This window comes from Anopheles moucheti, chromosome X, assembly GCF_943734755.1.
Source record: "Anopheles moucheti chromosome X, idAnoMoucSN_F20_07, whole genome shotgun sequence".
NCBI classification, from domain to species: domain Eukaryota; kingdom Metazoa; phylum Arthropoda; class Insecta; order Diptera; family Culicidae; genus Anopheles; species Anopheles moucheti.
In genome coordinates this window covers 1,678,949-1,704,812 of record NC_069142.1, presented here as the reverse complement: position 1 = coordinate 1,704,812, position 25,864 = coordinate 1,678,949, and the positions used below count along the sequence as shown (strand labels likewise).

The 25,864-nt window shown below is 41.5% G+C and overlaps 2 protein-coding genes across 2 annotated transcripts in view; both read right to left on the bottom strand.

Annotated features, from left to right (window-relative positions):
• Nucleotides 1-2,945: 2,945 nt before the first annotated feature.
• Nucleotides 2,946-10,232, bottom strand: LOC128306377 (NCK-interacting protein with SH3 domain). Its single transcript, XM_053043873.1, has 8 exons — nucleotides 9,690-10,232; nucleotides 9,354-9,538; nucleotides 8,216-8,365; nucleotides 7,871-7,961; nucleotides 6,406-7,794; nucleotides 5,951-6,172; nucleotides 5,711-5,883; nucleotides 2,946-5,611 (listed from the first exon to the last, which is right to left on the bottom strand). Exons 1-8 carry the CDS (start codon nucleotides 9,715-9,717, stop codon nucleotides 5,420-5,422), a joined length of 2,430 nt encoding a protein of 809 aa, XP_052899833.1. The 5' UTR covers nucleotides 9,718-10,232; the 3' UTR covers nucleotides 2,946-5,419.
• A 2,625-nt stretch (nucleotides 10,233-12,857) lies between these two features.
• LOC128306797 (netrin-A-like) overlaps nucleotides 12,858-25,864 on the bottom strand; it is a 54,226-nt gene continuing 41,219 nt past the window's right edge. Inside the window, exons 3-7 of the mRNA XM_053044411.1 lie at nucleotides 22,648-22,797; nucleotides 22,444-22,569; nucleotides 15,545-15,610; nucleotides 13,074-13,383; nucleotides 12,858-13,002 (exon numbers count right to left, since the gene is read on the bottom strand). Of these exons, the coding sequence (XP_052900371.1) occupies nucleotides 12,858-13,002; nucleotides 13,074-13,383; nucleotides 15,545-15,610; nucleotides 22,444-22,569; nucleotides 22,648-22,797 (797 nt within the window). The remainder of the gene's footprint in view (nucleotides 13,003-13,073; nucleotides 13,384-15,544; nucleotides 15,611-22,443; nucleotides 22,570-22,647; nucleotides 22,798-25,864) is intronic.

Genomic DNA, 25,864 nt, shown 5'->3' with positions numbered 1-25,864 from the left:
AATCATGGAATTGAGAAATAACTACTACTGCATTGCATATATTTGTTACATTTCTACTTTTTGTGTTATTTTTTAGTTTGTTTTCTTTTTATTTGTTTAAAAAAAAATGGTGCTTTTAATTGTGAGTAATACGCCTTAGCCATGAGGCTATAGCTGGCGTCACGCACTTTTGAGGCTTCTTTACTTCCTTATTTTCTGTTTATTTCTTACGTTGAATGCTAATATTTGTCGAAGAATTGGAAAACAAATTAAGTTGATTCGAAAGATATCCACGCTCCTACGTTAGGCAACTTAGCATATACATCAAGTTAAAATAAAGAATTGTAAACTAAATTCAGATGCAAATGAGTCTCATGAAAGTAAATAATGAAAGTTAATAGAAAGATGCAGATGCATTGATAATGCGTTACAACCGCTTTGCATGTAAATTTCTGCTCGAATCCGTTGATAGATTAATAGCAAGAAAATGAAAGAGTCACAATTTTAAAACACGCAAAACCAATAGTTCTGCAACAAGGTTGGAAAGATTTTATATGTAGAGCACGAAACGAGTGCCCCAAGATAAGTGTTTCCAATGCTCTGCAATCAATCCTTACAAAACATACTACAAAAATTTCACAGTTGAATAGAGATTATGTAAAAAGTGGGATTGAGATCAGCGGCGGATCAAACGGTAGGCGGAGTAGGCGGTCGCCTAGGGCCTCGCCGTGTTGCGGGCCCCAAACAATTTGTGCCGTTTGGGCGAGTTTTGGAAATTTAGCAGCAGAGTTAATTTATAGCACAAAATCTAATTAAAAGCTATATGCGTTAACAAGTTCGGTAGAGCTATCGAATGGCCGTCAAATGTAGTTGCTGGCAACGATAACTTGCCAATGATTATATTATATTATATTATATGAGATATTTGAGACAATTATATGAGATACCAAAACGAGCCAAACAACGTCACGCTGAACATGTCAATATAGTCCCCAAAAACCCTGTAATAATAGCCAACGTGTGAGAAACTCTTCTATCACGCGCAATGATAACACGCGTGAGCGGTTCAGCAATATGCACGCTGGAGGGGAATTGATGTCAGCTCCTGTTTTGGATGCTCTCTTGGTGCAGGAAATCTGAAAACAGCCCGTTTTGTATGGAATTTCGTATCAGCCGACGACGACGGCAAGTTTTTATGGAATTTCGGAAACGCATTTTTTTTGCATCTACTGGTGGAGATTTAAACGCATGCGCAAGACACGAAAATAATGTGCGTGGAACGATCGACATGGTGTGAGGATGGAGTTCATATAACAGAATGTTCAAAAATAACCACGTTTATCAAATAATACACCCCCATTATACTTACGTATTGTTTTATCAATAAAAATACTTTCGGAGTGGTGCTTGTTGCAAAACGAAAATCGCGAATTTAAGCGTCGAAAGACAATAATTAATTTGCATTTTGTGTTAGTATTTTCAGTTGTGTTTCATTTGTTTCTTTGTTCGTTTTTTTATTACACTCTTTTTATTACAGCAAAGTATTTTTGTTATATGAAATAAAAGTTACTTTTTAACAAACTTTGTGATAATTAAAGCGCAACAATTCTTGCTCAAACTAAAACCAAAACAAACCCAAACCTAACAAACAACAGGAACCGACTCTTGCACCAAGACTATCATAGGAAAATTGGACAAATGTGGTTGCAGATCATTTCAAGGGCCTCAATGCCCTCCTCCCCCCCACCCCCTCCTTCATCGTTTTTAAAATTAGAGGCCCCAACTATAATTCCGCCCTGGGCCTCCAAGGGGATTGATCCTCCACTGATTGAGATGGTTTGTAAAACAATAAGGAGGGGAACTTTGTAATTTAATTTATAAAGCGAAATGTAAAAGTGAGCGGAAGCATATTTAATCATGTTGATAAAAGCGAAAGCAATTTTCCATAACGACAAACCTTAGCATTGCAGGGACAAGGTTACAGTTTTCTTGAAAGGTGTTGATATGAGGCATAATATTTCAAATTAAAACTCGATGCAAATACATCACACTATTGGTAAAATAACCATAAGTTATGAATATAACATAATATTCACCTTTCTCTAACACAGCCACACATACAAATACAACTATTTACACTTACAACACAACAAAGCAAACGGATTTCCTGATTTGAAAATATGCATTGTAGTTAATGCAATGTAGATGGATGCGAGTAACACTGCTACCATAAACACACATTGTGGTTTAACTCTTGGAAATTAATATGTTAATAATTATTGTTTTATTGCCGAACAAGCTGCCGAGTAGAAGCGTATGAGAGCATTGGAAACCAGATGGATCTATATAAAATTGGAAGCGTTGGAGGAATTTGAAGAAGAGCACAAAAATGCAGTTCAATAAAAAACAACCATGCTTAATTATTTAAATTGTTTTGCAGTTAATTTGTTTTTATATTAACGACACACCAGACGTGTACTGTAACCAGGTTAGTAAGGATGTACACTTAATGTTCTTTGGTGATGAACGCACAGCAGTACCGCACCGATACCAGTATGAGTGGTTTGAGTATGGATGCCACAAAAAAAAAACGACACAAACAAACTCGATACTGTAAATTCCATACAAACCAGCCGTTTTTAGATTTCTTACACCAGAAGAGCATCCGAAACAAGCGGTAACGACAGTTCTCCTGCGTCGATCTAATACAACATATATCTGTGCCGCAAGTTTTACGTACCAGAACTTGTATGTGCCAGAACGACGAAAGGCAATCTAAACAACCTAAATCGAGGTGGCTCTAAGCTCTAAAAAAACTTACCATTTTCACAGTATTTGTTTGTTCGCCGACGGATGGAAAAAGATGAAGGAATCTCGGTGCCGCTCCATAAGGATACAACAAATTACAAACATGGGTATTTCGGGGATATTTAACAAAACAGATAAACAAACAGTAAGTTTAAAGTAACAGTTCTTTAACTTTCGTTTAAAAGTGTTTCGATTTGTAGGATTCATTTTGCAAAGTTTGGTTGATTCATTTGGTATTTGCGTATCGTAACCAATATTGAACACTGCACGCACAACTACTTGGAGTATTTGTTGTTTGTTTTTTTTTCTTCTACGGAACAAGTTTTTTTTGTGTTTTTCATTTGGCATCTTGTTTTGAGAGGAATTGTGGATCAAATGCACTTGTCGTTGCCGTAGTGGTGATCAAACTAAACAAATGTTTTAATGCTAACGAACGAAACAAACAATTTATTAGTATTGGAGCATTTTTTTTTTCGATATTTCAACGTTGTTTTAAATTTTAGAATATTTTTCTTGAACTGTTGTTCATAACCACAATCTTGTTTTTTGTGTGTGTTTACTTCGTTACGCTCTGTATCGGAACATTAGGTAGGCGTAAGTTCTACCAAGGTTGGGATAACATCGCCAGCATATCGTCGTTTGAATATTGTGAGATTGGTTAATGTCTTTGGAATAATAACATAAAGCTATAGTAAATTAATAATATAACACGTCTCTATAAGTTACATTGGCACTGTATCTATTAGGTGTGACTATTTTGGATTTTTTTTTGTATAAATTTCGCTCCCAAGACGATTTACTCTTGCTACAATCGTAAAAGGACGGGAGTACAATCTATTCTATGTGTTTTATAGCACATTGAGAGTAAATACAATAATAGATAGAAAAGGAAAACTTGTGGTGAGAGATCCCCGCTTGACTAGGTGTAGAAATTAACAAATCACATTAAAATAATTCGATTCGATCTTATCGCATCGAATGCTCAACTCTACTAAATCTTCCAAATCCATCTGGTTGAAATGTGTTCCGATACAGAGCAATACAATTTTAAAATGGCTATTCATTGCTATTTAAGCGATAACAAAAATGCTTCCAATTGGGATGGAGGTGAAATAATCTTCCGGCCCGTTACTTTCTATAATCGCCAACAGGTTAAATATCGAAACTTAATAACACCGTGTTGTGCAAACCGTTTGCGCTTGATAAGTAAAAAAAAACCTACAAGAAAGAGCGCTTGCAAAGGCTTGCACACGGAAGATGACTCCACCTAAACACAGGTTTTGTGGTTATCTTTTTCCCCAAAGACTGTGTTCCTTTTTTTCTCACCTTCTTGTTCGTCCTTGCGGATAAGATTATTATTCTAATGACTATAAACGTAACCTGCCATATTGATAATTATCTGAAAACTCTGACCAATCTTACAGTGGACTCTTGAAACAGGTTAATCTTAACAAAACATTTTACACATTTGTTGTATCGATTTGTTTGTTTGAACATTTACCACTAGATTGGTTTTATAAAATGCCTATGTATGCCTATCAACATAAACCCTTCTGATCCTGCGTTTGCCCTTGAGTGTTCGTGCTCATTTCTAATTTTGTAGTATTATAATTAGCTCGCACGGTAGCACACATTTATGTTAACAATATATCGGCATGAGCTAGAGAGAATATCTTATGATATACTTTGTATCGGTATCAGTAAATCGTTTAATTGTAGTATCGTGCTTTGTTTGTTACCGTTACCGGATTTTTGCGCACACATATTTCGAGACGTTGACGCACAGAGCAACACAGTCATGGTAAAGCTCCAACACTAGCCGAAGGGATTCCTCCCCCCGGTCAAGCATACTTTCTATAAACAAAACAAAAAGCCTAACAACGGTTAATATCTGTGCAGTTTTAAAAAGCAAATCACTACATTTTTACTGTGACTGCGATGGATGGTGTACAATCGATTCTATCATAAAATACAACGTTAGCAATGTTACCCCCAAACTGCACACCAGGGTGTCTGTTTGTGGAAGGTTGCTTTTTCACACCACATTTGGTTAACAAAATGTATCCATCGTTAATATTACTTAGCTAAAATACGTTACATTATTGCAATAAATTGTTCATTCATATTATGTAAGACCACATCCGCGATCGTAGTGGCATTCAAAATGTTTTTCCTGCTAGAACACACAACTGCTCTTTGCTTAAAATGCATAGGAAAAATAGAAAAGCGTTAACGATTTTAACGACGTATTTGAAACAGCTTTGTGATTTGTGAAGCTGCTTTGTATACTAAAACGCAACAGATATTGCCAACATTGGCTCAAGAAGTTCTAGTTCAAGAAGAACCTCAAGAAGTGACGATAATAGTGGGTGAACGCGTTCTTCACTTGACTAGCATAACAGGAAGGGAAGATTAATTTCAAAATCTTGGCTTAACTTCGCATATAAATCGTCCTCCGTCAACTTCAACTTCAAGCAATTGTCCGGCTTTGTGGAGTTATGAAACTGTTTGTTTAACAATAATATCGCGAATAATGAAAAACATATTATTGCACGATTTAGAACAACAACGAAAAAACCGTGAAAATGCAAGAACAATTCTTGAAGTTCCTTTCTCATTCAGTGCAGTCAGTTCATGCTTTGAAGATTTGTGGAAATTCGTTCGCTATTTCGCGTACGATCTGCTGATCGCTGGCACTGCACTCCGTCTCTTCGCAGAAGATGCGGGTGAAGATCTTCATCAGGTCCTGTTTTCGGTGCTGGTGCTCCGGATAGTTGGTGTTGCGCAGGATCTTTCTGCACAGCTCCAGGTACCACTTGCGAATCTGGGACGGACGATTAAGAGAAACAATTTAGGGGTGTTCGAAAAAAAAAAAAAACGCAAGCATCCTAAACATATGTGATACAGTAATGTTAAATCTTACCGGTTCGCCTGCAGACAAATCGGACAGCTGCCGTACCAAAATATCAATTAACACATTGTTATCGTTAGTGTAGAAAATTGAGGCTGTCTCAGGTCGGCTAAAGAGATCGACAAGCATCTTCAGCACTGGATTTATGTTCATCGGCGTGTGCTTTAAAGTGTGTACTGGATCCTCTGGAAAAGGTGAGTGCAAAAAGACAATATCAATACAGCTTAATCGAAAATTGAAGGCAAAAGTTACCTTCACGATTGATCAACAGTAATATCTTTTCGGTGAACGTTTTCGCTGTCTTAAGCTGTTCCATCGCTTCGAGCACAACGTTTTCGGCAAAGTTTTCAAACTGTAGATTGAAGGACAGTATCAAGTTTATCATAATGTCTGGTAGCATTTCCTGGACGTCGGTTTCCGGCGGTGTTTCGATTATATTCAGCAAAAAGATAATAAAATCCGCCCGTAAATGATCTGCAAGTATAGATATGAATGATGTCTATAAATATAATATAGGAACAGCCATAATATAGACAGAATGGAATTGGTTGATTGCCATTGTTGAAGACTTTTGATTGCAGATACTCTTTGTTGTGTTTTTGTTTGATAGTTGAAATACATAGGATGGAATTGATTGCAGTTGGTTGATGGTGTTTCTTTTAGTCATCAAACTCGTCTAACAGTGAAAAGAAAAAATGATTCTCTACCTTGTTGATTAATTGGCATCCGGCGACCGATCGAAAAGATGATGATAAGCATGTTGGCGAGTTCTTGCAGCTTTTCGATGTTGCGCGGATTTGACACCATATCCTGCACGAGCTCGAGCGGTAAAACCGAACCGAGCAGTATGTCGACCGTTGTGTAGTCCAAGTGGCACATTGCCCGGAATGCCGCCAGCAGCAACTTCCTGATGGACCAGCGTGTTTCCATCTGGTAGTACAGCACTAGGTTGATGATGCTCTGGTACTGATCACAAGCCATCTCGCTGCGACATATCTTCGGATCAGCATCGGTCAGGATGCGGATCAGCTCGGTCAGATACTGGCTAATGTCGGCTTCATCCTCATGCAGCATCCACGTGCGCTGCTCGGAATCATTCTTACAATCCGACAGCTCGCCAAAGATTAGCCGCAACCGATGTGCGTCGTGTGTTTTGCCTAGGAGAGCATCAGACACATCGAACGGTGCAGCAAGATGGACCGCAACTGGTTCGAGATGTCGCACGACAGCCGGTGGCAGCAACACCTCCAGCTCGCTCAGCACGACACGCAGTGCGACGCAGGACAACTCGTGGCTAAGGTTCGTGCTCTTCCGAACCGCGTCCACAATCTGGTACACCTCCGATGCGTCCACCTTCGCGGGTGGCTGCTTGCCGAGATCTTCCGCCGGTTCGGCGTCATCGCCCGTGGCGACACTGCTCTCTCCACACTCCGCACCGGAACCTGCCTCACGCTCGGTGTCGCTTGCCAAAGTTCCATCGTCTCTACCACCCGTCACCGCCTCCTCCACCGGGAGTTCACCAGCTCCATTTCCGCCACCATTCTCATCACCTTCACCCATTCCATGCGGTTCCTTCACTGAGCAAGGTTGCGGTTCATTTTCGCTCACCGTCACATCATCATTATTGGTCGTTTCCAGTTCATTCAGCTCGTGATCGGTTTGATTTTCTGCCTCCGTTGGCACCGTGCCGGAAGCGGAAGGTTCCTCGCCCGGTTGGGCACGGTCGTCAATGCGCGAGATGGCCGTTATTTCATCGCTCGTCTCGGTCAGCGTACCGGTGGTGGCAGTATTGTTGCTCGTCGGTTCCGTCTGCTCGGACGATACGGACGACAGTTCGGAAAGGGTACTGCTCGGTTCCTGGGTGGAGCTGGTGGAACTCACCACCACCGGTGTCTGAGGTTCTTCAGGCTGCGAATGTTTCGTCGCCGCCAGCAGACCTGTGCTGGGACTTTCCTGGATAAATTGTGGTGGAACCGCCGCTTGAGCTCCACCGACGGCAGGGCTAGACTTCGACTTCTTTGCTGTTGATTGGTGCTGATCTGCCAGTGCCGGAGGTGATTGTCGCTGTGGACCATTCTTTAGCTGTGCACTGCGATCTGGCAAAAGGTATTTGTTTAGGGAATACAATTGTTTTTCAAATAAATTTTTCCAGAATGTTGCATTTATAAATACCTCCACTGTAACCACCATCGTGTTGTTTGATGTGTCCATTACTCATTTTTATCGGTGATGGCGGTTCGGATTCGCTATCAGACAGTTCATACTGGAGATAAAAAATAAACCACACAGAACAATCATAAAGCAAACAACGAACAGAACAATACCAAGAGTAAATGAATAGAAATAAGCACAATTAAGGTTAAATACAGCCACCAACGAACTTATTTCCTATTTAGCACATATCGAAAAAATATACCACGTTTTCCGTGGGACCGGGGCCAAATAGGTCAAAGCGTTCATCGACGTCTGCTATAAAGAGTAAATCGGTATTTGCTGTTTGGCTTTTTTGTGTCATACCTTCAGCAGCTTTTCAAGCATTCGCTTCTTCTCGACCAACCGACTGATCAGTTCCTCCCGGCCGATGATACCGTTGATTTCCTTCTCCGTTGAAAGCCGTAACGATTCTATGCTCGATTCCAGGAAACCATTTAGGAAGAGTGGATTCACCTAGTTGGGGAGTAAAGAAATAATGATAATGTTATTGTGTTATTAAAAAGCTATTAATCACATGAATTTATTGATATGATGATAACAAACCCAAATGATAACGTAAATATTAAATAAATTGTGTCTAAATGAATGTTGTGAGGGAACGATTATCTGGGATTAAGATATTAAATAGTATTAAAGAATAATATTATTATTATCATTATCAAAATAACAATAAATGATTAATTCTATTTGAATTATGAAGCAATTTAAATAAAATTTCAAGGTGTTAAGGTAACCCTAACTAATATTAATCGTTTAGCTCTTTTTTCATCTAAATAAATATGCAATATTTGTTCAAAGCAGCAGTAAAGACAGGAAGGCAGGCTATTCATCCTGCAATGGACGAACCCTCCGACAAGACATGTATTCAGTGGCGGTATGTATCACAACATTTAAAATTACCACCCAACAAAACTGGATATGAAAGAGAGACCTACCAAGTGATGAGGGGCAAAACACCACATCACTTAAACAAAAATAAATGCAACGAACTTTAAACCATCACTCGGTCAGTTGAGGGCCTCGAACCCGACTATGACGGGATGGCAACGAAAGGATGTAGCAAATAGGCGAAAAGCAAATCCTGCCAAGTGAAAAGAAACGAGCTTATGTGAAATGCATGCCGTATTGATTTTCTCTTCACGCCACCATGGGATGATGAGGGCTCGAGCATCTCCTTGTTTATTAGTTACGCTTTGTGTTCTAATCTTTCAGCACACCGTTTTTGCCGCTGCTGTTCGCAAACATCCCGCCTCCAAAACCCCGTTTCTTCCAGCCGGATATGCATATTTAGCGTATGAGCTTCTAAGGCAAAGCAAGTTCTTTTTTTTTGCGTCGGTAGCGCGCGCGCTATATCTTTCATCAAAACATCAGGATGAATTTTGCCCACGCAGCATATATAGGGCTCCCCTTAACAACCCGTTCCCAGATGTCCCGCGCTTACCTTCAGCTTCATCACGTAGTTCGACGGGACGAATCCGATGTTGCCCTTCATGCTGACCACCTGCCACCAGTTCCGCTGACGAGCGCTCGTCTGATGCAGTATGAAGTACTCGCCCTCGTCGAAGCTGATCGTCTTGGGATAAACGGCGGTGAAGTCGTATAATGCTTTCAGCATTTCAAAGGACTCTTCAGTATTTCCCGGGGACATGAGAGAAAAAATCAAAAGCAAAAATATCATAAGAATGTTTTAAAATCTTGATAGCAATATCCAATATTTAAAACTCTTTGCGAAGGCACTCTGTCTATTCGACAAATGTTTCAATAAAAGATATCTTACCAACATCCTGCGACATACTGTCTACCATGCTTGCTTTTTATTAACTGCACAAACTAGCCAGAAAAAAAGCAGTTCGATGGACCTTCCCGACCTCGGAGTTGATTGAATTGATCTTTTATGTTTCACTCTTTCGGAGAGGATGGGACACTCGTTTTGCGCGTAGCAATCGTTGCGTAAAATTCCACAACCACCTCTTCCGCCCTTGATTTGGCTGGTTAGCACGGGAGCAGCAGCCTTAACTCATCTGGTTGCTGGATGGTTCGGTTTGCCGTTAGTTCTTACGTGTGCTGCAGCTGCTTATGTGTCTCCAGGGAGATTAATGTGCGTGTTTTTATGCATTCCAGCATCCGACACGCATATACACCACCAACACTAGCGCACAAAACCAAAGATCCTTGCCCTTTTACGACTCGGTTTGTTGGAAGGATAGTGCGGGGTCTCCTTCTGAGGATGTGCAACGAAGTAAGGTTGAACTGAAGCAGAGTTCCAAATCGATTGATAAAAATACGCCCGTTGTGGGGTAGGGTGTATATGTGCTGAATGGGAAACTCTGGGCGGGTGTTCAGTTTGTTTTGTTTTTGTCACTGTCACTTGTCACCTTGCATTTGTCTAAGCACTTCACGAGCAATACGCATACAGAACGATTCGACGCACAATCTGTGCCGTTTTTTTTGTTGGGGTGGTCTGTTTAAATTTACGCACAACCGCAGCCGAGCAAGATATTCTCATACCCGTGCGGTTTTGACAAGCTGAGAGTTTAGAAAAATGAACAACAAAATATTTTGACAGATCGAATGACACGGTTCGAGATAAAATTGTGGTCTCGGCGTTTCGATGCGGTTTATAGTAAAATCCAACAGATGACGCTGTTATCCAATTTTTCAAATAAAATTCCGAGCAGTTGGTATTGGGTGGTGATGAGTTTAATTATTGCCAATTCCATTGCTATTGTGGCTTAATCATATCCACAGATTTTTATTATTCCACTGGCATTCGAGTTGAAATAACACAAACAATATTTTTTTTTAATTTTCAAGGGTTTGATATTGTGCAGAAGTGTAAGGGAATCTATGAAAACTATCAAAGATTTATTTTTTAAAGCCTTCTATATTGCTCTTATTTGTGATACAACGATATCATACAAGTATACACAATATTCCCCACAATTTCGCAAGTTTTGATGATTTGTTTATTCATAAAACTAGTCAGGTTTGTCAAATTTCAATCCAGCTGTGATTTCAACTTTATGTCTTCAGAAATGCAATAGATGGCGTTGCTGTCGCAATCAATTTTGAACATTTAACTGCTAAATCATCAAACGCTTATTTCTGTTCTCAATTTCATTGAATAAACTCACTATCGTTTGTTGTTTCCTCTTTAGTAATCAAAACTTTATTTCATCCGTTCAGCTTTATTTTTCAATACACCCTTCATTCAGTAAACGGGCCCGTGTAATATATTTCGCTGTTGCTGACGTTCAACACGATACAATTGTGTAGATTTTCATGTTTTAAATATCGTAAAAGTTAAGTTATTTAATGTATACATCGTGACAAGCAGAAAAGAATAAAATGTTTATCGTATTACAACGCTTCACATTAACCTAGTGGGTGCGTTTGCGTCCATTCACCTACACATTAATCTGGAGTCTATACATATAAAACAGAGGCGCGTGAAATGTACAAACATTGGAAAAATGTTGCTATGCTGCGGAATTCCACATGAAGTGATTGATATAGATCTAACATGACATGATATAAAGCCCTCAAATATCAGGGCTTCCCGACATAGTTTTGCATGACGGTTTTAAATGGTTGGAAATGGAATTCTTACTCTACAAGCTCCACTCGTTGGCTTCGGGAAACTTTTTCATTACCTTTATTGTTAATACACTTCTTAAGTAGATATTATTGGCGTGTAATACAGGAATTCCAAATTGAAGCGATCTTGTGTGAGAAAATCGAGGCTGAAAAAAAAACGTAAATGATTGATTTGGGGTTTTCAAACATGCTCTCACTTCCTACTTAGTAATTGGAAGCTAACGTAGTTCTGTTAACTTGATTCTGTTTAACTTTTTACTGAACCATATCGGAAAGCTTCGCTATAATCAATGAAGCAAAATATTACAGCAGCTATGAAGAAAAAACGAACACTCCAACGTTGTTAAATTACTTTTCTTGTAAACCTACGATCGAACGATGCTATTACGCTTACGTATTTTTTGTACAAGACGAATCATCGTTGTTTGAAGTTAGGAGAGCTGGTTTGGATCGTTTCTAAGAACTATCTAACGAAGATGACTGAAGTGGTTCCAAATGTCTTATTTAAAGGTATTTAATTGTTTGTTATGATCAACTTCTACTGCTCTTACAAATATCAGAACAGTGCGTTTAGTTCACTTTCGAAATCAGGTTTTAGGAAACAAAAATATTACGAGAAGATTTATAAGTACAACCTGCATGCCTATAGCCGCAGAGAACGTACAATAATTAAGAGTCTATCGGTGACTACGTATAGTTATGCAACACGCAGTACAAAATCATCTTGATAGTTTTGCTTTACTTCGATTTTTTTCAAAACTATCTTCATCTCGAGGATGTTTGAAGTAGTAAATGAGTAGTGGTTTTTTGAACTTCACTACTAATATATGTTCCAGGAAACAATCAGATTGTTATTTTGTGTCCCACTCAAGAACCGAATGTGTTCCGCTGAGCTCCAACTTCAGTACCAGAATGGGCTGAAATTAAACTGCAGTTTGTAAGAAAGTACATCATGTTTACAAATACAACACAGCTTATAGTACTATTGTAGCATGGGTTATTGCGCTAATGCGAGCCTTTCCAAAGCAGAACTCGTGACGAAGCTTAATCCAACCGCACGATTTGTTTGTTCTTCATCTTTGGAATCGAACTGCGGAACCAATTACGGCGCATTCTAACATAGCAGAAGTAACTTATTTCCCAACGACCTCCTTGGAAGCTAACCAATGTCCCAACAGGAATAGCATGGACAATGCAAACATCTCTTGACCAACTGCACGTTTGATAAAATAAGTTATGGCCATCCTTCTCGAGGAGCATTTTGATACGTAATCTTGTAGATGGCATAGAAGTACGGGCTTTGGGTTTACTTTGGGAGCATTGGAGTTATCACACCGGCGTGCCCCAATCAGTGGCAGGTCCGGTCGGCCTGTCGCTGGAACTTTCTCAAGCGCCGATGCCACTCGTCGCGCCACTCGATCAGAATTGAGCGAGGTCCAACGCCCAGCATCCCCGTTGGTCCCTCCGAATCGTTGCCCAGGATGAGATAGGATCTGCGAGTGTAAACAACATCTTAATATCCCAGCTTGAGTAGGCACAGGTACACAGGAGTAGTGTAACTTACCTATGTACTTTGAGCTTTGGACATCGACAGTCCAGATCGTGTGCGCTGACGATGTACGGTACGTCCGACCATTTCGACGCTTTGGCCAGCGGGCTGACGGGGTTGCGGCTTCGCTTGAAAACCTTTTGCACGCTTAGATGGAACTGGACCACGGCGTCCTCGGGTGGTGAGTTTCGGTAGCGCCGCGACGGTGGTTGGTACGGTTGCTGGTACGGGTGTTGGTTGGGGCCGATGCTGCCGCTGCCGGTGCTGCCTTTCGTGATTCCGTTGTCGGGTTTCGTGTCCTTTCCGATCACTTTGGCCATGATTGCTGCAAGAGTGGAGTCAGTGGTCTTAGACTTAGACTTAGATTTTATAGACCTACGCAACTACAGAATTTAATATGCAATAAAATCTCGACACCAGCAACCGATCTCAATTATGAAGAATTATTCAGTCATTATTCACATCCTGGTCTGTTTCGACCGAGCCATACTAGACATTGCTGCTTGCAGGTGATCACATTCCGGAGCTTCCTCATGCTGACCGCCTGTCGCACCGCCTACGGCCACGGTTTTGGTGGCTCTCGGTGGCTTATTTATATGGTTAAGCAGCTTACGAGATTTCAGTCAAGATAGCAGACGCCACCATTAGAACATTTATCGTGCAAAGATAGCGGAGCGAAGCAATTAGTGTAAACGACGCGTTACGATAGGAAAAAACCATTCGAGATATGTGCGGATATTATTCATCTCTGCTAAAAGCTTTTGGAAAGCGAGTACAGATTTTATTAGCGAACTGCATGTTGCTGGACAGGTAGCTTTGGATTTACGTTGCGTAATAGAAAAGTGGTTTTTATTAGACTTCACGTTTAACGACTGCCAAGAGTCGTAAAACTGTACCAACTGATTGTAACAGGAATAGCATGGACAATATAGAGTAAGGTGGGGCTAGAATAGTTGTAGAACTTTTTGCAGTTTATTGAAGAAAATGGAAAAATTAAATTCTACGATGCCCAAAGAAAGGAACTTTGGTAGAAGTATGTATTCCAAATAAGTGAGATTTATAGTATTTGTTAGAAAAGATTTATTTATGCTAAATTGGAATTTTGTTGTACAAAATTGAGGGATACACTTTCTGATATAGCTGAGAGTACAAGCTTTACTAAAATATGGTACTTTGCACGTGTTCCTACCATTAAATCCCTGCTCATTGGCTAAAATAGCTGAGAGCTATGTCAAAACTTCCTGGAACAATCAGAGATTCAAGGAGATTCGTGTCTACTGAGACTAGAATACACGACAAGGACTACTTGAAACAAACTATTCACAATTTAGACAAGGATTTCACAAGGATTTTTAGGCTATTTGTTTGCAGATGTTCAAACAGCATTACAACCTTACAAAGATAACAAAGATGTCCAGTTATCCAAATGCATTGATTGAAAAACGGTAGGGAGTTCTTGCTCCACGTTACTCTAGGCTGTAGAAGGATGTAGAAATGCTGCACGAAACTGACTGTCAAATCTTAAGTTATTGCTGGCGGACATTATACGATCAGCCTCATTACAATAATCTATAGGCGACTGGACATTAAAAATGTTCTGTAGAGACATGTTTGACGGTTACAGTTAACCATCGTTGCAGGAGCCATATGAATGAACGCTTTGTTTTGCTTTGTTTGATGATCCTTACCACCGGACGCCCTTGTAGCTGAGCATGCATCATTTAGTTATTAAAAATTCCTACGCGACAAATTCTTTCTAATATACACCACTATTATTCCTTGCGAGCAGCAAACAAGCAAGGAAGAAAGAACAAGCCTTGCACTCTTTAGCGGGATGCAGCGACGCGCAACTGTTTTGGCAAACTGTTTGCTTTGCTCGCGTAATATTTATGTTCCGCACATCATCACCTTCCGTCTAGCGGTGCATCAATGTGACAACTTTTGCAAATTGGTTTTGCTAATATTCTCGGTGCTAAATTCGCTACCCCTTGGACGGTATGGGCTATGCGATGTTTGCTTTGTACCGATCCATTCCCCGAGATTGAATTTGTTTAACAAATTTTCGTCTCACTGACGGGGGGAGGTTTTTTTTAGCGTGAAAATAATGGTTGCACTGTGCAAAAGCGGAAGCTAACGAGTCGAGTAGTTTTATGGAGTCGCCTGACGGTTAAAAAACAACATGCAGACGAAGGTGTTAATGTGAATGGATATGCATGCCGCAGTGATACACATCGAAGCATGTTTGCACCTTTGCTGTCAATGTAAACACTAAATTTCTACAACTTTAACACCAGGCGGCCTGGCGCGTAGTTGTCCCTGATGGCGCTGCACACTCAATTGACTACTTGTGTTATCTCGCATAAGTAATAGAAGAGGAAGAAAAAAAACCCCTAGAAAAAGAAAGCGCGTCTGCAGATGCTGTTGAATGTGGATCGGTTACGGTGCAGCAGTACTATTTATCTACTCCCAGGTGTTAGCACACTTACCGTAATCTCTTTTGCAAAACTTGTTTAGATTTAGCCGCTTTGTGCTGATTTTGCACTTTCCGCACTCTGTAAACAGGGGAGAAAAAAAATCCAGGAAGCAAAAGAGAGAAAGAAAACACAGAGACAGAGACAGAGAGAGAGAGGCAGTGGGAGAGAGAAAGAAAAAGAAAGCGTATATGTGTGAAGATTGGAATCGGTATATCAGCTTAGATCGCAACAGGGTACAATCAGTAGTGCTACGCCGGTGAGGGAGGTGACGCTTACGATGGACGATTTTTATGAGGGAACAAGCAATGTCGAAGCTCCGAAGACCCATGTTTCGATTTCACTAATGGCTGGCTTAATGGTTGACACCCTTTCGGAATGGTGCGAGCCTCAGGGGCTTGATCGAACCGCGGCGATGATGATCGGCGCTGCATTTAGGATTAAGTGCACGCTTTTGCACTGGAGCCCGACGTCCGACCTAGTGTGTCGGCATTTCTCGACATTATCGGGCAATAATTTATACTTCCTGACGGGTTGCAACCGTCAGTGCGAGTACAAGGTACGGGCGAGTGTGTTATTGGTGTCGGGCCGAGCCCAACATTTCACTGTAGAGGTAAGAGCATGGAATCGCTGGGACGGGAATATCTGGAACTTCTGTTGCTTCGTGTACTGACACCGAACGATCGCCATGTTGTGTGCGTTATGACACGTTGCGCAAAAACTTTATGAATGCTGCTGGAACTCGGTTTTTTGGTTGCTTTGCCCGTGTCTAAAACCCGAGCGTTAAACCTAACGTGGGGTGGCAAAGTGTTAACCGTCACCATACGGTTCGGACAATGCCGGAGACGAATTATCGTTAAGTTCCCGGGCAATGGGTTCTGTGGACGTTACAAACTTTTGAGGCAATTTGTAAAGGCGTTAACAAACAAGTAATAAAACAAACCAATCTCAACAATCAGACCGTCCGGATGCTTGCCCGTGGAGGATGTTAGATGGAGGTTGGCTAAACTGTCCCTGCCGTCTCCATCCAACCAGAACCGGTTGTTGCTGAGTTGACCGTTTATCCGATACGGCAGCACAGAACTCTGGTGGTGAATCAACGCCGCACATACACACATACACAAAACTCCACCTTGGTACGCAAAATGGCCCCTTCCGGGACAATAATGGTTCGGGTGAGTTATCGGTTTTGCATTCCAATTACTAAACAGGACACATCGCTAGATTATGTGCTGTTGTTATCACACGTTTTATCACCGTTTACGATGGTTGTGTTTTCGCACGTCGGAGTTATTGTCGTGTTCCATCATGTATACGTGATTTATATTGTCAAACCCTTTTTTCCTCCCTTGGGCGGGAGCCTGCTGTCGATAGCTGGTAAACACGGCAGTTGGTTGAGAAGTAGATGGGATTTTTGGAACGCTTAGCCGTTAAGACAGGAAAATGTTTTTAAAGCAGTTTTATTTTCATTAGCTGACAGAAAATGCTTCGAATATCCGGATATTTAAGGAAGTATAAGTTGGACTTGGAGTTAAGGCGGCCCAGTGGGGTACTGGAAGCGGCGCCAGACTTCACACGACAAGACTGGTTCAAAATCCCATTCGGACCAATCCGAACCGTACGCAGGACTGTCTGTCCAGGTACGGGTGAACAAAGTCAATGAAAATCAGGAATGGCAGGCCAAGACCTTCTGAGGATATTGTGCCGATAAAGTTGAAGTTAGAGTGTGCGATCAATGTAACTGACATAATACAATACAAACAGGCGCCAGGAAGATTCGGAATCAGTAGAATAATCTACAGACTGCAAAGAGCCTTTGAAATCTTCTTCTAATGAGTATGAGATATAGGTAATCTTTGATCTTTTGAATTGACTTGTAGTTCCGTTGTTGTCTTCTCGGAGTCATGTTGGTGTTATGAGGCTTCTGAATTTTCGGTGGGTGTTGGTTTATATAAAATGGCGGATTTATCTAATTGGAGATCGTGAGCGGAGTTGGAGGCCCTGATAGTTGGGAACAGTTGGGTTATTATTGAATGAAATGCATAGCACTAATATCGGACTGCCATACGCCAACTGCCCAGAACCGTTTTTCGTGGACATTTACAGTCTGGCTAGAAGTTTATTGTTAATATTAATTGATAATCTCAATTATTAGGCCGATTGCTTCAACCTACAGAGTTTTCAATTAGATCTTGATCTTGAGTGGGGAAAACCGAAGGATATATAAGATGGATATATTTTGTTTCGCAAAAGAAGAAGTCTTAAGACACGAAGAATACCTTTATAAAACTTATTTTACACTTGTTTAAGACTAAAATGCACAGGGAATGTTCCTTGGGCTGATTACCTATAAAGCCACCACTGTTAATATAGGAGGGTTTCTAATAGTTTTGATGTATTGTTACTCAATTTCCTTAACATATTTAAAGAATATTTTAAAAAATCTGACATTCTTACCTTTTCAAGCCTTTGGAGTTTTAAAAATAGATTGAAATTGCACAAATTCAGTAGGATTGAGTCCAATACATCCATAATTTGTGAGTTCCACACAGTACAAGATTTAAACCCTATGAACACCAAGGCAATCTTTACAAAGCTGTCCTGTTTTTGTGGTAGAAATAAAAACTCTCATGCCCTGATTTGTTGGAAATGGAAAATTTTGCTCAGTGTGTTCTTTACGCATTCGCACTGACTTCGTTTCATATCGAGTTGCCAGACGAAACACATTCGGTCAAACCTATTCGACCCAACCTGTAGCACGACCCAAAGAAACCCGTACACCACTATTCCCGAGTTCAGTGCATCGGGTGGATTAAAATGTAATTATTTCGATTGTCTGTGGTTAAGCATGTACACGGTACCGGAACCGTTTCGATGTGTACGGAAACCGATGCGCATACTGAAAAAGAGAAAAAGATGGCGAGAAAGACAACTGTTTTGCTGTGCTGGCTGGGTATAGCTTTTTGCCTTGCCGAGCATCCTTTGTGCCGTTTTGTGGTGCCGTAAACGCACCAGGAACAGGACCGGAGCCTGGATTAACGTTTCAGCCAGTTGGAATGTTTGGTGAAAATGTTGAAAACCGTCCGCCGAAAAGTGTGTGCCACCGTCCTCTCCTGCTCTAGCTGGCAGACGGACGAGCGAGAAAAATCGTGCAAATGACGTTACCGACGACGGCCATAATGCCTCTATTCTCGGCTCAGTGATTCATGCCAATACGTTCGGTTGTTATTTCGTTATTTTCACATCCAGACAGACATCCAAAACACATTTGCATCGTTCGCTTTGCCTCGTTGTTGTGTGTTAAACTAATTACTTTTTCAAAAAACAATAACTACCCCGGCTACCGACTGTGTACCGGCTGGGCATTATTTTACTGTTAATGTTTTTTGTTGTTGTCTTTAGTCTTTTGTGCAACTGTGTAGTAGGAACGAGGGAGATTTCGATGTAAAGTAAATAAATCTTCACTAATAACGCGGTAAGGATTGTTTGAAAACAATTAGCGGGACCATTTGGGCGAGTAGATATGCTAACAGATATTTGTTGCAGGTCCGGTAACCGATCTTTAGAATATTTTAGTTCATTGCAGCCTTCGTTATAGATATAAAAATTCGTTTTAGCTAACTAACAACCTTTTAGGGTTCTTATATATATTCATTGGCCTTCTATGAATTTGGAACTATCCATTGTAGATGCGACCTAAAATATTAGTGCTGCTTCTGAAGTGAATTCTTGTTCTGAATCACTGAAATTATGGAATTATTATAAATGAAAAAAGTCGTGGTCTACTTCGTTCAAGTACACCTTAATTCTACAAAGACTTGAATATCTTTCTTCCACAAAATATTGTATGTTATGTATATTGCGCTCCATATACTTCTTCTATGTGATAACTTAATAGCGCTGATGATACTGATAACCAACTCAAAAGAGGTAAAAGGACATGATATTGCATACATTCAGGCTCATAGAATCTTTATATGCAATTGAGCAGAAATACTAATAGTAAACAACAAAACCATTTAGTGACCCACTCCAGACAATCGATTTTGGTTTAAACCAGTGAGCTGAGAGGTTAAGAGTCTACTCCGGCCACAGCAACCCAGGCGGTTGGATTTATTTGTCTCGTTTAAAAGAAAACAGAACAGAACAAAAGCAAAACGGCCAACTTTAATTTCTCTCGCGCTCGCGATGCGCTTTTTAATTAAAACCGTGCACTCGAGGCGAAATGCGGCTTGCGAACGAAACCGAATGGGGATGCGTTCGGGTGTGTTTGGACGCCCTAAATCAATACGCAACATGTTTCATTCATTAACCGCCAAGTCTTGCAGTGTAAAGTGGAGGTGACGACACGGTGCCGACCGGCCACGCTGCAAGTTGCATGCTGCTCTTCGTCCCATCCGCTCGCTAAAAAACTTCCCCACAACTAGCGCCAAGATGTTTGCACCAGGACGGCACAGTTCCTTGGGTTCGCGCTCGGCCCAACATTATTAAATCAAAACAGTGCTCTGCGGCATCTTTTGCTGCGACGGGTATCTGAAGGTAGCAAAGGGTCGGGTGGAGTAAGATCATCTTGGCCTGCGCGAACGGTTCGAGTAATCGGTCGTCGACAGCGGGCTAGCGACGATTCAAACTCCCTGCTGCAGCATCCTTATACCTCCACTGGATCGACCATCTCACACACACGGTTTGGCGGTTGCACGATTATGATAAATCTTCATAATATGCGAAATTACTTCGCCCGTAATGGTGATGTGATAAATTAATGAACGTATGATAAATAGCGGTGGTCCGTGCTGCAGCTGATGGGGGGCTTTATAATATGCAATTTTTTTTTGCTGTTGCTTCCTTCTCCGGTACCCTGATGGTCGGCGGAAGTTTGTACCGCCATGTCTTGATACGTTTTCCGCGCCTCGCATTGTCATGTGTACCGCGTGGCCTTGAAGCAGCTGTAGCAAATGCATGCGCAATTGCCTCGAGTGTGAACCATTCCTAGGTGAACTGCATGACAGGAGCACTTGGTGCTGATGAACCACTGGAACAGATGTATTTTGCTAAGGTACCTTCTAAGCGGTGGTTTCATTTAAATTAATGAAAAGAGTTAAGAAATGTAAAACAAAACATAAAAACATGGATACTTCTGAAAATGTATCTTGACAACAGTACAATAATGAGATGAACATAGAAAACATAAATAAATATGGAAAAATGGAACAATTACAGTAAATAAAACATAAAATAGAGGTAAAAAATGAATAATAAAGAAAAAAAACTATAAATCGATAAAGCAACTCTTTATATGCGGATAAAATCACTTAAAAGCTGCTAAAACGCATAAAACTCATCTAAAGTAAACTAGCTCACTGACTCGAAGCAATCAAAGATCGAAAAAAAATTATGCATTAAAAAAAGGCACTTCACCCATTACCATATTTATCACTCCCGACCGTGAGGCTAGAGAGGAGTTACACATCCGCCCAAGGAGCAATACATAATTAAGCGTTGAGTTGTTGAACAAATTGCGTCCTCTGCTCCACACTGTTTCGCGTTAAATGCGTTACACTCGCCACCCTGCAGGAGGCGTTATTTGAAGTGTGATCTTTCACAGTATCGGGGAGCGAGTGTAACATGTGTCTTTTTTAGCCCTCTTCCTCCTCCGTTTACTCGCACAGGGTTTCTTTTTTAGGTTTTCGCTCTACATGCGCTTATGTACTCACAGGTCGCTTTTCACTTACGCGCGATTGGAAGCGATAAATTAAACAGACGCGTTCCTTCTCGGCTTCAGCCCGTTTATTAGCTGTGAACAGGAGGAAAAAAAGATGACTGCGTGTTGAAGAAGTTGACCGAATGGGTGGTAGAGAGTTCACCGTTTAGAAGATTATCATCACGGCAGACAGGAACGGTGGTCTCGCTGTCAGTATTCGATATGTCACTGTTTGGGATATTGCCGATTTGGAGACGTTTTATGAGTGGTAACTGTCGGAGCTTATTACCTTACTGTATGCGTAAAAATGGTATGAAGTTTGAGCATGATTAAATATACCCAGAGCGCGTTTGGACACTAATTTTAGACCTGATGTTGGGTAAATACTTCACCCTTGCTGAAGATGTGGTGGACATATGTTCTCCGCGTCGCTTACGTCCATTGCGTGTAGTGCAGCTGGTTACGGAGCGTATCCCCAATCATCCTGATTGGTATTATTAGCTTTATCAGTGGCAACCTACGGAGCAGAATTGTGTCCTCCAGCGTTCCATTTCCCATAAGTCAAACGGTTGCTACCACTCCACTCCAGACGCAGTACCAAGCGTCTCACACCTGCACCTGAACAGCCGAAAGGGGTATACTTTCGCGAGCTCATTGATTAATAGACCACGCTGTTGAGATATGTCGGTGAAGATTGATTGCGCTCATTAGAGTGACCTGAGGCTGAAGATATCTCAGCTTTAGTTTTTCTCTGGAGGTGTATTCCCATGTTCCGGGATGTACCGCACAGATTGGTGATCAGCTTGGTGATCAGTATTTGTTTGGACATTAATCATATGGGCGTGTTTGGCTACTGGCTATCTGTCAGGTTACCGCTACCGTTAACTGAGATCTGACCATCCTTTAGACATTCCTGTATACCGTTTGCTTTGACATGGTTGTTACGTCTGAAGAATAAATCTGTTATCGAAAATTACTTGCTGCGCACCAATTACTGACAGTGTGTAGATAGATCATGTTCCATGTCTCACAAGTGGTGGAAACTTCGGGACAATTAAAGACAAAGTACTCCAATGTTTTTGTTCAGCTATCAGGTGTATCTACATTGACCAGGCGCGTAGGAGAGCTAAGACATTGCTAGGAACGATGAGAGGCCTCAACGGGATCGGGGGCGGGTTAGATGAAGAGTGATGAAAAAGCGGCACTTACTTACCCCGTCCGGCATGCATCCGGTAGGAGGGTGCTTCCGGCTCGTGATTACCACTGCTGACGGCGTACTGATGACTCTCTTCCGGCGCTGTATTTTGCGAATGTACCATATTTATTACTCTCGGAATTTCTAGAAAGATACAAGAATACAAAAAGCGTGACATGAAGAAAAAAAAACAATCTTGAAGTTCCTGAAGCTGGATCTTACTGATACACGGTGCGATGTGTGAACGGCTCTGCTGGTAACCTCGGGCACACCTGTTACAAGTTAGGCCCGTAACGCCATCTTTACATGGGCACTGTCCCGTTGTATGGTTGCAAGTTTTACCAGATGATCCAATCGGGTGACAGTCGCAGGCTGGAATGGAAATGAGCAAAATGGTATTTTATCTCCCTATAATATATTTATTACGCATTTAGTAATAATCGTTCAATAAAACGAGATTGATTGAATGTCCATCGTGGATAGATGAAAGATCAAGCTGTTTCGCTCTTGCCCATCTAACAACAACCATCTGGTTCGCATAGCCGTACCATAAAGTTTTACAGACGACTATGTCTAGACAACAGCAAGATCCTCATACATGTCAAAGTGATCCAGGCAACAGCAAGATCTTCATACGTAAGGGTGTTATAAATTTCGAACGCAATATAATAAAGAACAAAACCAAACCTAATACACTTATACACATCCCACCCGGTGTATGTTCGTGCCGACGGTCTATTAAGTTTTAACTTGTAGCAAATGGATGTGGCACTATGACCTCTAATCAAGAATAGACGTATATCACGGAATGGTGCCTCCAGAGCACACAAAACAAAACAATATATGTATAAAGTTTATTTTTATTTGTTTTCTATGGTAATCTACGAGCTACACATTTGAATTCCACTCCCTAACGAGCCATAACGATGGACTACCGGAGCTACGCAAAAAACCCATCTTGTTGGACCGGTAAGTGTCTGTGCCTTGAGCAGGTCTCCGCTTCTAATAACGAGAACACCCCGTAGCATAAATCAGCAGTTTATTGGTTTCTAATACAGATATATCAAAAACCTAGTCCAGGCCACCTTTCCGTGGCCCGGCTCTTGTTTAACGCCACGGCAAGAGTAATAGCTTCGTTACGAATAAATGGAGTGAAATATCTCTAGGGGATATGGATTTTGGGACGTCCGGCGTATTGCGTACCTGTTTGCCTAACGATATAGAGTGCTAACAAAATTTTCACACAAATATTCTCTTGTGTATACAGGTCGGAATGCATGCGCCAAGGGGTTTTCTCGTGTTAGGTCACTACTCTCTAGCTTACTAATGAACTTAACGGGTGGCACTTTAGTACCGGACCAATGTGAGCAATAATGCTTTACGAGTTTCCTTGTTGATGATCGGCTGAACAAGACTGAGATCATATCAATAAAGGGTGCCCGTTTATTGGAGATGGCTAGACCAGTTGGAATGCTATTTTGACTGGAGCTATTTAGGGTATATGTCTCACATATTCCAAAACTACATGCGTTCCAATGCTTACATATTGCATAAATCCGAGCGTATTACTTTTGGAAGACAGGAGCCATATGTAAACCACCACCATTTTACATCAGGATAAGCAGAAGTAACTGTTACAGCCAAAGAGAAATGCAAAGATAGAATCAGAAGAAGCATAAGAGCTTCCGAAATTCAGTCCGAGCTACAGCGGGCATAACTGCTGATACAGAAAAAAAACAAACACAGAGCAAACAGTCTTCCATAGCTCTACCTTCGTCGAATCGAACTGTTCATCATACACCCATCGGCTTCCCATCGCATCATCCTGTCCGTCCCGGACGCTAACCGAATCGTACCCGAAATTGGCCCCCAGGAATGGATGGAATTTATTGATGTTGAAGATATTCCAGTAATTGGTGTAATTTATCACCTCGTTTCTTTCGTTCAGTCAATTTTGCCCACCCATTTTTGTTTTCTCGTTTCGCTCGGTCGTGTCGATATCGTTCGCGGTGCGCACCGCACCGTCAGACGGTGGTGGTAGAATGTGTGATATGTCTGGACCAGTCTCTCGTGACCACCCTCGTGATCCATACTGTGCATGTGTGTATGTACGACTTTCTTTCCATGCTCTGCTCTCGGTATTGGGGGTATTGGACGTGCAGTAGTCAGCGCGATGCGTTCCAAGGTTTTGCCACCCCGAAACGCTGCAACACCCAATCACTCGGCACTTGTAATGATGGTTGTAATAAAAACGATATGAAATATATGTTATCGTTATCGCTGATGCCTTCGTTGCAGTCTACACTCCGCTGATCCGTGTGGAAGAGAATCGGAGGTTCGTTGGATTATTTTCTTGCGTTAAAGTTACGAACCAAAGGGGTGTGTCTGGGTGGAGATGGTAGCGGTTGAAGGTGGTGCCATCACCTGGTAGTTCGCCTCCGCTGAGGATGCTGTCCGACAAAAAAAGGGTGTCAGTGCATCTCGCTTAGACAGCGAACGGGCGCGACCCGGAGATGATTGGTTTCGCCAGGAATTGGGACTGGAGAAGATCGCAGCATGCAATAATTTATGCTAAGCAGAGTCAAGGAAGATGTTATAAAGGTTTATCGGTATTAACGGAGATTTTTCTGTTTGGAATATCGGTGTGTCATAATCGAAGCCACCGTGTAGCAGTTTACCACCGCTTATCCACTCGGAGCTGTGTGGTTTGGCTGGTAAACGTCTGCTACACAGACTAATTCCGATGAGAATTCCAATGAGAATTCTTCTTCGTAAACAAAATGTTGAGGAGGTGATTTACCTTTCCATATGTTCCAGTTTTTCAAAAAAAAAAACAAAATGCTAGCTGCATGTCGTTATCGTATCCAATGCAGCCATTCGTACGCTTTCTCTAAGTTCTAGCTGAAAAAAAGCTCGCTTCAACTTCAACCGACCATTTATTTGCAGATTTGTCGCTGTACACTGACCTGGAAAAGTTGCCACAAAAAAAGCAAAAAAGGGTAGCTTTGCGAGAATGCCCATAATTTTATCCACCACACAAATTATCGTTTTCTTCTCCCCTTCCACCACTCTCGGCGCTATAGCACGAGCGGGCACTTTAAGCTGCCCCCAAGAGTCATTGGGGTTGCTTCCATTGATCACCCCAAGGGCCACCTTCGCAACCGCATCGACAGGATCCTCGCAGCGAGACTTTTGCATCGCATGAAATATTTCAAGACTTTACATCCTGTCTTAATCTTGACCATAAATAGGAAGCTTAACTCTTTTTGCTACTTCATGCTATGAGCTATGTGCTTGGTAGAACTCGGCAGAGAGAAAGTAGGAATTTCGGGGTGAGCAACAGGACAGGGATTTAGTAGTTCGTGTACCAGCTGAAGGAGCAGCTGAAACAACAATGTTTTAAGCGATGTAGAAAAGAGTTAACAGCGTTGGTCGTAAG